A 15,939-nucleotide genomic window follows, 5' to 3' on the forward strand; every position below is an offset into this window, starting at 1 on the left:
AAATTAAATTAATCTATCTCCCTAATGAAACTATTAAAATGTGTTTTTAGTTTCCAAGGCTTTCTTATACTACAAACATGAAAATAATCTACTTTATAAATTAATTCATTTAATGTTATTTTGTATTACACGTGCTTAGGATCCTATAACTTTAGCTTTAAAAAAAAATAATATATATATAAAATTTGATGATTTATTTATATAGAAAATGAAAATTAAATATCAAATTTACTTAAACGTGGCTTCTCTCTTAATGGTAAAATATCTAAACGCCTATCAACTGGGAAAGGCCAGCATAAAAGTTTAACAAAATGATCAGCGAAACAATCTCTGCCATACAAATTTATCATATAATTTGTAAAATTACATTATGTTATATGTGAATTTAAGAATTAAAATAGCCTGGGGCATCTTGGTCAAATGAATACAATAATATAGAAGACAAACTTTCATACTTTCTCACTCCGACACACCTCACCGATTCCTTCTCTCCCCTCTTTGTACCGTGCGCTCTGTGTGACTTCTTTGTCGTTTGCCTTTTGCCTCTCATACTTTTCTTCTCGCGTGGAGAAAGGTCTTGCGGTCATGGTTCAGCCTCTTTTACCGGTTTCCAGGCAGAAACAAGCGCTTCGAGCTCGATCCACGGCGGCCAGGGCTCCAGATTGCAAGGGAGTTGTCGTAAATGGCGTTTAAATTCATATTTTTGCTGTGAATTTATTTATTTTGGGACACGTATGGGGAGAAATTAGCCAGGCAGGGTTACACAAGACTGAAGGCCTGTAGAAAATTGTTATTTGGCTCGACTCGAACATATAATGTGACCGCGGTGGAAACCGAGACTAAATGGGAAGTACCGGGGAGCCAGAGCGCAAGAGGCGCCATTTGAACTCCATAAGCCCTACTGTCAAGAAGCAGCCGTCCACTCCCTCCTCGGACGAAAAAAAAGTAAGTTGCTTCAGCTCCTGGTTGTATGTATTTTCCAAGTATTAGGTTTTGCTCTCTTACTTTGCATTCTTATATCCAATTCCACCTAACCGGCCCTTAATTCCTCCCTTCAAGGGTATTTTGTAACCCTTTCCTCGCACGCCGTTAGTTGCTGATTAAGTATCGGCGTGGATTCTTCCATCTGGCTGCGTTTAACTCAATTCCATGTCGTAGTCAAAGACTACTTCTTATATACAGAGAGACAAAGGAAAATTTTTGTGTATGACACTGTAGTTTGCAACTCAAAAGGATCTTTCTTCTCGTTACGGCCTAAAATTTTGTTTGACCTATCAAACTGTTTTGTTTGCTCTTGTCTGGGGTTTCTAGGTTAATAGCCAGTGCAATTTGTTGAATGCGAATACTGTCGGAAATAACATAGTTAAATTGTTTTTTTGTAAAGTTGAAATTGTGAACACTGGCCTGCTTATGATTGAGACTACAGTATGCGACAGAAGGGACCTAAGTTTGTGATAAAAATGGGCTGCAGCAATGCCTCACAGCAAGTTAAGACAAAGCAAAATTGAAGAAGTCTGATATCAGTCTTTCAGAAAGGCCCGAAATTTCAAAATTGCTGCATATCAGCTTGAGCTATTCGTACTATCCTAGAGGGATAGCTATATAGCCAACTGGTATGATACCTAACTAACTGAGCTAATAAAAATGCTTGCAACACATTAAAATCTCAACTTAGATGAAATCTTGCCTGCTAAGGGCTTCTTGTTTGATGGTAGCTTCAAGATTGTGTTCCAGATCTGCGTTTCCAATTTCTATGCATGGCTGTGTTTGTTGAACAGTTTCCTCATCTTTCTACTCAACTTGAATGGAGTTGATAGAAACCTGTGGAGGGTTAACCCTAGATTGTGAAGGATCTCCATGCAAGCGTGAGTTGCTGGCTTAAGCCCAGAGCCAGCTTATAAAGGCTATTACAGTTTGCTTCCAACTTCTCAATTTGCTTGCTTTGACATGCCAAAATATCTGAAATATCCGACTCCTTTGTTCTTTGGGCTTCCATTTGACTGGGCATTCTGAAACTGAAGTATAATAGGGCTACCTGAATATGCTCTACATGGCATTCGTTTTTCTGCTGGGCTCTTTGCAGGTCCGAATTCTCACAAAGAATGCAGCGACCAGAGTGACTATAACCCACCATTCTCTTCCAATACCAGCATCTGAATTTATGACACCAGCCTGAATCAGCTCCTTCTCTTGATTCAAACCTGAGCACCAGAGAACAGCACACCCAAGCCAAATTTGGACCACAGAATTGGATGAAACAAGTTACAAAGCCAAATGATGCCTGGAACCAACTACAACAGAGAAATATGCAGCAGTGGATGATGAACCCAAGGCAAATAAAACTGGTGGGAACAGAGCCAAACTAGCAGTGACCAACCACTCGAAAAATTCCAGTGATGTCATTCATCCCTAAAAGTCACCACCTGTCAAGCTTTCACATATCCACTGCTGAGAGCCCAAACCAGACAGAATTGCCGAATGTTAATGCCACCTTCAACCCTCCAATCCATCAATGCGGAGTTGATAACCTTCACCTCATTCTTCAATAAATGCAGAGGCACCAGAGTCAGGGATGGCTCTAATGCCCATCCTTTTCCCTTAAAGTTGCTTTCCCGTTTGTCTTTGAAATGTGCTTCCATCATACTTAAGATATAATATATGCTTTGCATACTCATGGGAGGTAAGATATAAATGGAACCCTCCAGTCTATGCTTATCAATCCAACATCCATCAAGGTTGCTTCATTTGCATTTAGATCTGCTGGTGTTATAGGCCCTTAGGCATTGATAGAATCCAATGGTTTTGAAACTCTTTGCAAGTCCTTGAGCTCTATGGATGAACCAACTTAAACAAATACCTTGAGTGTTTGATTGGTTTCACAAATGCTGGATTATGATTGTAGAGTCTCCCACTATAGTAAAGGTTTTGATACCTCTTGATTTTGGGAATTTTTAACCCTTGAAACAATGCCATTGCCTCTGCTTGATTATTGGTGGATTCCTAGACCTCAAGCAGAACTTAGTCCTTTATTTTCTTTGGGATCAAAGAGCGACTTCCCCTCTACTTAGACAAAACAGGCCAAGTTACATGTTTGTTCTCAACTTGATAAACTAAAGGTTGCTATACATGGGTCTATGTCTTGGAGCATTTGGAGATATATTAAACTAAATCATTCAAACACTATATATACATATACATATACACATTCATACTTATACGTATATTATCTCCAAGGATTAGCTCAATTGGTTGGAACTTGAACTATCAGCCCAAGGCATGTTGTCGATGGGAAGGGTTATAGATAGCTATTGTGCCTTGTGGTTGAGCTGCTGTCCATCTGGATATTATGGGAAAGAGGGAGGGATCCTGTTAAGTTTTCCTTGTATACATATATTGTGGCTTGTGGTATACACACAGACACACATACATAGCCAAGGGGTTAACGCAATTCATTTTCACCAATGTAGCTGGTCACTTAGCTAGTTACATGCTCATTTTCAATACCCATTGGTGAGGTGCAGTAGTCTACACTGACAGGTTTACTAGGGATACCATCCACAAATATGGGCCAGCATCCCTTGGGTTTTCCCCTCTCTCTCTCTCTATATATATATGTGTATATATATATATTAAAATTTACCCCCCCCCCCCCCCGCGCCATGGAAATGGTCTTAAATGCTGTGCCTAGAGTAAATGCTGTTGGAGTACCACATATACTACTAACCCAAAGGGGTTCTGGACCTCTTTGGGATCTCATACTTGAAATTGGCTAGTTCAAATTGATTGAGCTAACCCATTAGCTCATATATGCGTGTTTAACTGAAAACCCAGAAATAAGTCATTTTTTTCCTTTGACAATTGAATGCAAGAAAGTGGGTGCTGGTACTTTGCCATTTCATTATACGCTAATAAAAATTATCACAATTAATATTATTTCCTCATTATGCTAATAGCAATTATGACCCTTAATACCCATATACAGCAATGCACCACACAGGGTAGTTGTATACCTGCCAAGTTTTAAACTTGGGTCATCATGGCAACATGTACTCCTAACTCAGAGGGACTCTAGCAGATTTGAACACCCCATGACCTCTTAGTGATCATCTCCACCTTAAAACTGGTTGGTTAAAAATGATTGCACTAACCTGCTGGGCTAAGCTAGAACACCCCCACCCCCACAAAGACACACATACATTGAAAGTGCTTCCTTTAAACTCCAGAAGTAATGCAATTGGCCAGAACGCTTTAGATGGTTCTCAAAGGGTGAACCACTAATCACAAGCAATTTGATTTGGCTAAGTTGCTGTGACAGTTATGCACTCTTCCATCAAAATCACACAGGACTAGCAGCTGTCCTCCAACTGCTTGTTTGTGCCTCTTGGGGAATTGAAATCTGGTTGAACCACAACATCATTGGCTTTTGCTAACAGTTATATGCTGTCCACTATGCCCAAAAAGAGTAGACACTGTTAAAAGAATTACTTGTCAGAAATTAGTTAGATCAGAAAAATTTATCTCAATTCAAGTGGAAGAGAGAACTGGAGTAAGATTATATATTCATCTTTTTGAGGAATCTCAGGGCTTGGGAGTAACCTTATGAATTGTCAATCATCACAATATTTCCTGCAGTTTTCTTTGAATAGAAAGCTATTTCTATTTTCTCTCAAATATGAATGAGTTTAGGACCTACTGTACTGGCTGTTAGAGGAAGATAGTGGTTTCTTCACACTGGCTGATCAGTAAATAGCTGTGTGTATCAGTGCGTACTTTTTCCTCATAAATAAATTGATATATGGACAAATAAATTTCTGAAGGCAGGTCAGGCGAGCTTAAGGGCCACTTCATAGTGATTGATATATCTGAGTAAGCTAAAAAGGAAAATTCTAAAATAAATTGAAATATGCACATGCTGCAATTAGTTTCTTAAAGTAGGCTTTTTGAGCAATTCAGGAAGACACGGCAGGTGTAAAAGTAATCAAATTTTGTTGACTGTCCTTATGTAATCAGGTTAACTGTGTAACAGATTTATGACAATTGCTTTGGAGGGTCATGTTAATCAATGGTTCCATGCAAAATCCCCTAACTGAAGTAAAGTATCTTTGGCAGAAATTAAAGTTTGGAAGGATCTGAGACAAAGGCTATCTGAGCATTATTTAAAATACCTGATGAGCTGCTTTCAGAACATGCCATTCAAACTTTTTACTATCTTGGTTGGATTTAGTCTGAATAAAATAGATTAACCAAATGCCCACAGAATAACATTTAAACAGGAGTGTATATTAATTTCTGAACTTCTGAAAGTGTCCTTTAGTTGAATTTATTCTTAACAAAAATATCAACTCTATACAGTGAGGAGTCCCTTCAATTATCATCACATTCAATCTGTTCTATGAGTGGTCGCTGGTTGGTATTCAGCTTCAATAATGTGGTCCTTGTATAGTTTAATATAATGATAAAGAAGGCAAGGTATGAAGGTACTTGATATTGCTTTCAAATTTTCTGCTATATTTTGTTTTGATTGAAGATCTCAGGGAAATCTTGCATAGCCCAGTATACTCAGACGGATTGATGAAACTGGTCCATGGTCATGTGGTTACCAAAAAGGAAACTTCTAATTGCTTCACAGAGTTATAATTGTAAAGTCATTCACAGGACTTCTTTGCACTGGGTGTTACCAAGAATACTTAAAGTAAAATATTGGGGTTTTTTTAGGTATGTGTAAATGCTTTTGATTGATTTGTGGGGATCTATGAACTCTATCTCTTCCTCAATGTGGTATACATTCTTACTTTAATATGAGGAGTGGGGGGAAATACATTTGGACTTTTTACCTCTCCCATACAAGTTCAAATACTTTACCAGTTGGTTATGGGGTAATTCCCCAAGTAAAATATCCATGATAGGAAAACACATGTTTTTTTTTAATATTAGCTTGAGAGGTACTTTAAGGACTGCAAAAGCCAGTTAATTTGATAACATTTATTTTTAATATAAAGTCTAGCAGAATGTAGTTGAAGCCCCTTTAATGCTTCTCTTAACTAATCTACACTTGCTAAGTGCCCTATTCAAGTGCAAATTTTTTCTGTCATATCTTCGAGTATGAAACCTCATTTCTAGCTTCATGCACTTTATCATCAATTGGATTAATTTATTAATCCAACTTTACTAAGTATAGAATGCTTGCAAAAATTAAAAAATGTTATATAATTTATCAGATGCAAAGAAGGACTTGTGCATCCTTTTGAAGTTCTTGACAATTCAATGCTCCGAATCACAATTTTCCAAAACACAGCCACAGAAGCTTAAAATCTAACATAATTTCAATGCTACCTGTAGGTTGATGCTGCAGTTCTTCAGTATCAGAATCAGAAGCTTGCTCAGCAATTAGAAGCTCAAAGAAGTGAATTTCATGCACTAGAGAGCAAGTTCAATCAACTGAAAAACAAACAGGCTAAATATGATGACACATTGATAGTAGTTAATAGAGCTTGGAAAGAGGTATGCTGCAAGTTTCTCTTCTAGTTTTAATACTGGACATTTATATAGGTTTCGAAAATTTCTCCCTTTTATGGTTTTCTGTGTCAGCGGCTAACAACCTATCTGTAATGTGAATGCCAAATTCCAGTTGGTAGATGACTTGGAGTTGCTTTCGATACGAGCTGGGGGATGCACAAATGGAGTCAAGGTTTTGGATGTTTCTCAAACTTTGGAAGGTGGTACTCATTTTTTGGAATGTAACAGAAAATGGAGCTGATTTTATTATAATTTTTAATCTAATGCTTTTTCCAAAATAAATGATGAAGGCAACAATCTTGTATTCTATAAGAACATTTTTCCTTTTTGATTAAAGAAGTTATCAACTTGAATATATAATTCTGTTTATTTGTCAAACACCTAACCTATAAAATGTGAATTATAGATCTATCTGCACATAAAATATAACTGGTTTTTTCAAAGCAATTTTCTAATTGATTTGTTGGCACAACTCAACCATTTGTTTGATATTCAGATGGGAAGGGTGGATCATGTCCTCCAGAAGAGACCTTTTTGTGTCGAATTTTAGAAGCCAGTACAATGGAAAGCAAAGTTCCAAATGCTTCTGTCAAGGATGTAGAGAATGGCCTTATGACAAGGCGTGCATCCACATTAAAAATAATGGAATATTTATTAAAGGCAATTGATGGTCAGCGAGCTAAAAATGAGGAATTGTCCTCTATTCTTTGCGAGAGGCTAGCTGAAGATGGTGAGGCCTTATTTGGATATTGTTTGACTACAAAATTTTGATTTCTATAAATCTTGATGGGCATACAATGGTGCACTTATACTGTATTTGTATCTTTCAGAAGTTAGCAAACAACTCCAAAATAATCATGATAACTTAAGGGAAGAGGTCAAGAATTTACGGGCTGCAATCGATGCACATCACCTGAAGCATAAGCAATATTCAAATGAGGTTCAAATTCTTCAGGACAGTCATGCAAAGGATCAATCTGAGATAAAACGGTTGATGGGTAAATGATATAATCATATTTCCCTCTAGCATAAATATAGTATCATATTCCTTGTTCCTTTGTGCCATGGAAATATGATATTTAACAAATCTTAAACCATGCAGCAGATGATCAAGCTCTGATACATTTTCCAAGGTTCTGATTATCTGTTAAGATTTGAGATGATAAAAGTTTTTGTTTGTATGGCCATCCAGGTGAGCTGGAGGAAACAATGGCAGAGCTTGAAGAAAGTAAATGTAAGCTTGCACATTTGAAATCACAAAGGGATGCATCACTTGGAGCATGTTTACCAAACTTGCATTTAGGGAATAGAAATGACTTAGACAAGTATGGGGATAAGTCAAGAAAATTAAGAGAGGTAGAAGCCGCATTGGAAGAACTTAAGGTACTTATAAATTTGTGGCAGTGTTTCACTTTGTTTATTACTATCATCTATTAGCAGTTATCAATCAGGATGTTGGATTGCAAGATTAAGATTCTATATAAGAGAGATGGATACTAGACAAAAATCTAAACTGGTTGGCTTGTGTATTGGCTTTTACCTTTTTTAAGACATTAGCAGAAAATCGACTAGCCGAGCTCCAAGAAACACATCAAGAAAAGCTGAAAATTTCACAGCAGATGGATCGTATGCAGGTTAATGTCTTTGCCAGGACCATATTACACATTAATGGAGCAAAAAGCTATCTGTTTTCTGGTGTATTTATGCCACTTCCTCAACATATTTTTATTACTGCTAGTGTTAATATTGTTTGTACCGTGCTAAACAGGACTCTTTAAACGATGGGAAGCATATTATGTCATCTAGACCCTACCTTTTACTGAACGACCAACTTCAACGCCTGAAAGCTGAAGTGGACCGTTATCAGTCTGCAGTTGAGTCCTTGCAGGTTGGCCTATATGGTGCCTTGTTGAACAATATAAACTGCACAGTGCATCATTTTCTGTCAAATTGAAGTTTAATGTTCAATATTGTGTTAAAATCACATTTATTCAAACTGCATCTTAAGGTTGAAACATTAAGTCCTTTGAATGTGCAATTTGCAAAATTTATGTTGCAGGCTGAAAGGGATGCCCTTTTGCGTCGTGAGAAGGAAATGAACTTGAAGCTGGAATCGTCTGAGGTTTCAAAGAGGGCAGCTGCAGTTGCCGATGCTAGAATAGCTGAGCTAGAGTTGGATTTGCGAGAGTGCATGACTGAAAGAAATTTATTTGAGACGAGGCTTGAAGAGGCTTTACAGGAGTCAGGTATAACTGCTATATAATTGCTGTAGTAATGCAACCAAATTGAAATAGGACATTATCTGAGGTGCTCTTGCAATGTGTGCTCATGATATCTAATCTCTTGAGATAAATGCATTTGGAACTTTTACAGGAAGGAAAGACACTATTAGCGAGTTTAAAGTCATGGTTTCAACTCTACATAAAGAGATGGGTATGATGCAAGCACATTTAACTAAATTTAAGGAGACAGCCTTTGAAGTTCATTCATTGCGGGCAGAGGTCCATTCCCTCACAACTATACTTAACAGAAAGGTAAGTTATTGTGCACCTTTTATCCTCCTGGGAAGCGGAAGGGATTGCAAAATGATTGTTTGGGCTTCATTATCATGACAGTTTCATATACAAATGAATATTTACTGTTGGAATGCAGTCAAATGAATACAAAAAACTGTCAGATAAATGTGCAGACCATGCAGCTAAAATAAAATCCTTGCAGGCTTTGGTACGCTTCTCTTCAAAACTGCAGTGCTTATAATAATTAATTCTTTGGTTCAATGGTTCATTGGCAATTTTTCTTGTTGTCAATATATTGTCTGGTCTTAAGTGATGTAGGTTACGGATCTAAGAGAGACTGAACAAGAGCTAAAGTTAATTCTGGAGATGTATGGACGGGAAACCACAGATTCCAGGTGTAAATTTAATAATTTTTAATGTTATTTTATGTTTTTGGATGTAACTAACATTTTTGCAATATCTATATTCTGTTGCTTTATAGCGATAGATAGTAGTGCACATTATGATGATTTTGTTAGGTGATCTTATTTAATTTTTAAAGTTTTTGTTGGCTGCTATTAAAGTTTCATTTTTTTAATGTCTTGGCACCGCATTAAGAAAATATTTGTGGTGTTTATGACTAAGTCTTTAATAGGTTGACAGAGAAATTTGACATCATTCTGATGTCAATTCACACTTTAATAAATTATTCAAATTATTTTCTTTGGTATGTGCATTATGAATCCACTGATGTGGAAAAGGAATCTCATCCTATAAGGGAGAAGAGAAAAGTGCATTTGGTTCTGGCGAACTGGCTTTTATATGCTGGGTGGTTCACTGTTGCCTTCTCGTTTTATTCCAAACAAAAATGATATAATCAACAAGCAATAAGAAAGTTAAATCAGAGCTTTTAGAGGTTTGAATAACTTTTTCCAAATATAGTACATAAGACAAAAATTGATTTTACTGAGAACAAGAAGACACTCTAATCTCAGCTTTGAAGCATATTTTTAATACTTGGACTCAGACTTTGACTTGAACACCTATCAACCCAGGTTTTCAGTCAAACTCAATGATCCTATTTTCAAAAAAATACGTAAAATAATTAAATTATAATGAAAAAATTATATTTAAGACTCAAAACCATTAGAGCCAAAATGAGAGGTGTGAGGCAAATAGGAGAGGGAGAGTTCTCTTTATGGCAAAGGTTTAGGGAGGGATTTTACCCTTCTTTTATTACAAACAGTCTAAAATCCCTATGCAATTATGTTTTTGTCGGTTTGTGAGCTGTTTGGTCAGTTCATGATGGGATTGGCCAATTCAGATAAGTTTGTTACCAAATTGGTTAGCCAGTTGAGGTTGTTCACTGAGTTTATCCAAGGCATTCTCTGGTTGGTTGATTTGACCGGTTTTGAGTCAGACTGGGCTGGTTTTTAAAACCATGGTTTGAAGTTTTACAATAGATGAGAGTTGTGTTACAATAAAATCTAGCACCCTTGTGCAAACCCTCACTAGGCAACCTAGATCAAGTGCAACAATGGGAGTGTCACCACAATCACCTCAGCAACAATTCTCCTTGTTGTAGTGATGGGCACAATCCAACACAAGGGAGGCTTCCCTAGTAGATCTTAGGGATCAAATAACCCAATTATTTCAAGTGAAGTGACCCCTAAGGTTTTTATAATGTTTTCCACCCAAGGATACGTTGAAATATGTAACTAGGTTTGGTCTTCATAATATGTCATGTGCTCTCGATTTTTATATATTTTGTTAAAAAGAAAGGAAAATATTATTGTTATTTTATAGCATGGGTTTAATGCTCAAGGTCTTTTTTATTTTAGGTCAAAGCCCATTATGTGCTTCTAGGGATGGTTGAAGAGTCATGGAGTCAATAGAGTCATTATCTTATGTAAAAGATCCCTTTGGGCATTTTGTAACAAGTCAAAGTATTTATTTTTGAGTCAAAAATACAGATCTCCCTCCACGACCAAGTTGGCCTGCAATAGACAAGTCGACTTGTTTAGGGCTATTTGAGCTCCAAGGAAAGGTATAAATATAAGCATTCGACCTCATTTGGGAGCATTAACCAATCAAGTTCGATCAAGCAAGCTAAAAGAAGACGGAGGAGGAACAAGCGAAGGACTAGATCTCAAGAAGAAAAACAAAATTCTGATTTTTGCTCTCTCACATGTGTGAAGAAGCCTAGGGTTTGGTTGCAACTACAAGCTCTAATTTTAGATCTCTAAGAAGGGCCAAAAATTTGATGAAAGGAAGCAAGTTTTATAGTCTATTTGTCTAGAAGGAAGAAACAAGCCAAGCGAAGAAGTAAGGAGGCCTAAATTAGTCTTATTCATTCACACGTGCAAAATTGTAGGAGGGCCAGAAAAGTTGCAAACCTGTAGTAGAGGCTGAAATTTGTTGCAGGGGTCGAAGTTGTGCAAATTAAGAAGATTTGACTCAGGTTGACTTTGTGAAAGAGAAGCTCATTTAAAAGGAGGTTGACTTGGTCTTGGACGAGTCTCAATCTTGGGCTTAAAGGGTCTTGGAATTCGTAGATTCTATAAGAAGAGAAGAGATTCTTTGTGGGTTTTCTTCTCTAGGAGAGGTTGTGGCCCTGGCTAGCAACCTACATCTTGTGTCCATTTATTTTATTGATCTTCATGTTTTGATATCTGTTTGATGATAAGAACACTAGAATAGTAAGAGAAGAGGAAGCTAATCATAAATAAAAGTAAAATAACATCACAAGCAATTATCAAAGTAAAGAGAAATCACCTAATCTAGCTGCTTTAGATTTCTCAACATGATATCAGAGCTAAGGTCAAAAGGAAAGGCAACTTGAAGATCATATCAATTGCAAGGGATACAAAAGGGCCAAGCATAATAAATAAGAAGATCTAATCATCACATCCCAAGACCTCATCATCAGGGGCTCGACCATAAGGACCTTTAGGTACTCGACTGTTAAGGAGAGGGAGAGGGAGAGGTTTTCAAGATTAGGGCGCGGAACCACTCCCCGCACTTTTCCCTCTCTGAACCGACTGGTTAGGCTGAGAGAGAGAAAGGGGAATGGATCCTGATCAGTGGACCCGTATCCGTCTCATCTCCGTCCTCCGTCTCCAGTTGGAGATTCACCAGCTAAGACAGAGGCAGGTTACCCGGCCTCGAAGGGACGGAGTCACTCACTATTCATATGGTGAGGGTTACCATAATGGGGCTGTTTATAAGCCTCCTGGGTCGAAGGGACGGAGTCACTCACTATCATCTTGAAGAAAGGACTCTTAAAAGAATAAAGAAGACCAAAAAGACCATACCTCCATGTCATCATCTAGAAGAAGGAAGGACACTAAACTCTTAAAGGGAAAGAATAAGTTCCAAAACATTTTGGAAAGTCTATAAGAGACCATCCTTGTATTGAAGAAAATATCACACCTCAAGCATCTTGAAAAAGGAGCATTGTTTTAAAGAAGGAAGATCATCCCTCCATCATTCTAATGCTCACACTCTAGTGGAAGACATCATCATCAAGGAGGCATCTTCATTTGTCAAGTAAGCACTTTATATTCATGTCTCAATCTACAAATCAAATGACTACTTTTTGCAAGGAGAACAATAAACTTGTTGGGACATCAAACTACCTTGCATGGAAGAAGATAATAGATTTGAATTTTACAGAAAATGAAGTTTTTGATTGTGCTATAAGCTCCATCACTAAGCCTCCTCAAGATCAAGCTCACACATTATCAACATATATGAAAGGAGAAATAAGGGCTCAAAGAATCCTCATTGAATCTATCAAGGATTCTCTCATTACCTTTGTAGCAAAATTGAAGTCATCAAAAGAAATCTATGAAAAGTTGGTAGATATGTACTTTGTAAGTACAATTGAGGAAATAATATCCTTAAGAACTGAATTATACAAAATAAAAGTAATAAAGAAAGAAGGGGTAGCTTAATATCTCATGAAGATATCACAAATAAAAGATCAACTACAAGAGCTAGGAAAAATCATGACAAATCCAGAGATGACCACCTGTCTATTAAAGATCAACTACAAGAGCTAGGAAAAACCATGACAAATCCATAGATGATCACCTGTGTATTAAATGCATTACCAAAAGAATGGGGCAACTTTGTATCAAGCATTTATGCAAAGAAGGAAGCTACATCGTTCAATGACCTATGTGGGCTTTGTGCAAAATTTTAGAAACAAGATTAAAAGCAAAGGATGACATTGAATCGAATGAGCCAACACAAGCATTTGCAGCTATGTCGAGGAAGAAAGGAAGGTTTGGAAAATTTGAGCCTCCAAAAGGAATTTCAAAAGAAAGTTGACATGTCTAAGATTTAGTGTTATGAATGTAATGAATATGGGCACTACAAGAGGAATTGTCCTAAACTCAAGAAGGGCAACAAGAAAAGGAAAGAAGGACGTGAAACCCATGTAACCGAAGAAGTGGAAGAACTTGATGAAAAGAAAGCAAAGAAAGTAGAAGTGAAAGACCTCTACAATTAAAGGTCTCTCATATATTTAAGTTCATTTTCAGTTTATAGAAGATAACAATCATGGTAGAAAGCATTGCATTGTAGCAATTTTGAGATGGCATCATATTAGAAGCATAAAAGGATAGTTGAAGTAGTAGTTTGCATGGTTGAAGCAAGTCATCTAGCAAGATTGGAAGATAAGAGCCCATCACACCTCATCATCATTAGAATGAAGTATTTGTAGAAAAGGATCATCAAGGTCCTCCACAAGAATCTTTGTTGAAAAGGTTCATCACTACTTGAAGATTACATAGATGATCTACATTCCACTTAATGTGGGATCCACAGTTTGGAAGGATGAAGGTACAATGACAGGAAGTGAAACATAATTGTTTGATTGAAGTATTTCCCATCTTCAAACAAAGGAAAAGGAAGTTGCTGAAGGAAGTCTAGATGACCATACGAAGAAAGAGGTATGCATACATTTGATAACTTTTTGATAGATAGACAAAGTCATGTATTTATTTTGTTTCAGAAAAAGATGATTGAAATGCTCTATTTCATGAGCATGTTTGAAGAAGAAGACTCCCTTATGGTTCATGCATGAAGGCATAGATATAATATGTCTTGAACTCTTCTACATATTGATCGATTCAACATTATATGACCTCATGAATAATATGAGGTAGTGGGCAACAATTGTTCCCTTAAAGAAGGAGCTATGTATAGAAATCTCAAGGAAGCAATATGTGAAGAAGTTGAAAATAGAGTTTGTAAGATGCATTTACATGGATAATCAACTTCTGATGTAAAAAAGGGTTGGTTATGACATCTCCATGAAGAAATTATGAAAACCCAGATAGGTATAATGAAGAAGGATAACCTTGGTAATGTAAAATTTTCTGTTTCCCACCCCGGTTTTCAGTTCCACCTTATTTCTCCCATATAGTTAAATGCCCATTCCCATAGCCATACATTTAACAGACTGAAAAAATAAATATTGCTGAAAACACAAATTCTGGAAATTTTTCAGAGTGCTGGAAATTGCAGAAATAAAAAATCAGCAATTAAAACAGCCATTAAAACAGCCATTAAAACACATTTAAACTCAGTGATTTTTGGTCAACTTGACCCTGGAAAAACCCCCTACAACTCTTGGGGAAAACCAGTTTGAGAGCTCTTCTTTATTTCTGGAAAATGCCTTTTACAGAGAAAATTTTCAGCAAATAAATTTCAGCAAAAACAGAAATTTCCAGCAAGCAAAACTTATCTGTTTTCAGCCCAAACGACAATCTGAAAAATGCTGTAAGAGCTGTACGGACCGTACGGATGTACGGACTGTACGGACGTACGGACCGTACGGACTGTACGGACGGCCGTACGGACTTGTACGGACAGCCCTCGGAAAAAGTGCAGAAAATCGCCTCCTCGATATTCGTGCTGAAAAATAATTTTTCCACTATTTTGCTCACAAAAACTGCCTTTTTCTGCTTGTTCTTTATGCTGTTCGGATTTGCTGAAGTGCTGCCTTGGTGTGTGTGCCAAACTGCTGCCTCTTTCTCCTCCTTGCCCAGAAATCTCCCTTGCTCTCTTGCTCTCCTTCTCCCAATCTGCTCATGAAAGAATGAATGATCTTTTCCTCCTTTTCCTCCCTTAACCCAACCCTAAATGACTTTTGGGTGATCCCTAAATCCAATGGCTGAAATAGATTTAGATCAATGGCTAAGATTAAATGCTCATTTAAATCTCACTTTCTATTTTTTAATTCACCCCACTTTAATAAAGACCCACTTAGTCATTTATTTCCAAAGTCACTTTTCCTTTCTAATTTTTCATTGACTTTATAAAGTCACTTTAAAATTAGACTTAGTAACTTTATCACTTAAAGTCACTTTCAAATTAGATTTAACTTTATAAAAATTATAAAGTTACTTTAGGAGAAAAATTAAATTCTTTTGGACACTTTTCCCTAGGCCAAAGATCAAAGCCTTAGGGAACCACCTGTCCTCCGGTACCAAATTTCAACACTCCCTCTTACCGAGGAAGGTGTTCCTCACCACACCCATCTTGTCTCTGAAGTAGACATGCTTGCCCCGTGGTAAGGCTTTGGTAAGAATATCTGCAACCTGCTCATCAGTGGAAATATACTCAAGCTTCACAGCTCCCTTCTGAACATAGTCTCTAATGAAATGATATCTGATCCCGATATGCTTTGACCTGTCATGAAATACTGGATTCTCCGTGAGTTTAATGCAACTCTGATTATCACAGTAAATCACTGAAGGTCTCAAAGGCTGACCAAATAAGCCAAACAACATCTTGCGAAGCCAGATGGCCTCACAACTAGCTAGACTGGCTGCCATATACTCTGCTTCCGCTGAACTCAGTGCTACTGACTGCTGCTTCCGGCTGAACCATGACACTACTGCTGAACCCAACCCAA

The 15,939-nt window shown here is 37.2% G+C and overlaps 1 protein-coding gene across 1 annotated transcript in view; it reads left to right on the plus strand.

Moving 5' to 3' along the window:
- The first annotated feature begins 442 nt into the window (after positions 1 to 442).
- LOC149258491 (E3 ubiquitin-protein ligase BRE1-like 2) overlaps positions 443 to 15,939 on the plus strand; it is a 114,353-nt gene continuing 98,856 nt past the window's right edge. Inside the window, exons 1-12 of the mRNA XM_089415425.1 lie at positions 443 to 945; positions 6,340 to 6,501; positions 6,629 to 6,716; positions 7,013 to 7,246; positions 7,347 to 7,514; positions 7,709 to 7,899; positions 8,067 to 8,150; positions 8,285 to 8,404; positions 8,576 to 8,762; positions 8,890 to 9,050; positions 9,169 to 9,240; positions 9,351 to 9,427. Coding sequence (XP_089271551.1) covers positions 844 to 945; positions 6,340 to 6,501; positions 6,629 to 6,716; positions 7,013 to 7,246; positions 7,347 to 7,514; positions 7,709 to 7,899; positions 8,067 to 8,150; positions 8,285 to 8,404; positions 8,576 to 8,762; positions 8,890 to 9,050; positions 9,169 to 9,240; positions 9,351 to 9,427 — 1,646 coding nt within the window. The 5' untranslated portion in view covers positions 443 to 843. The remainder of the gene's footprint in view (positions 946 to 6,339; positions 6,502 to 6,628; positions 6,717 to 7,012; positions 7,247 to 7,346; positions 7,515 to 7,708; positions 7,900 to 8,066; positions 8,151 to 8,284; positions 8,405 to 8,575; positions 8,763 to 8,889; positions 9,051 to 9,168; positions 9,241 to 9,350; positions 9,428 to 15,939) is intronic.

Source organism: Pinus tabuliformis, chromosome 6 (genome assembly GCF_031772625.1).
Source record: "Pinus tabuliformis cultivar Carrire ecotype Pingquan chromosome 6, CPIR1, whole genome shotgun sequence".
In the NCBI taxonomy this organism is placed as follows: Eukaryota; Viridiplantae; Streptophyta; class Pinopsida; order Pinales; family Pinaceae; genus Pinus; species Pinus tabuliformis.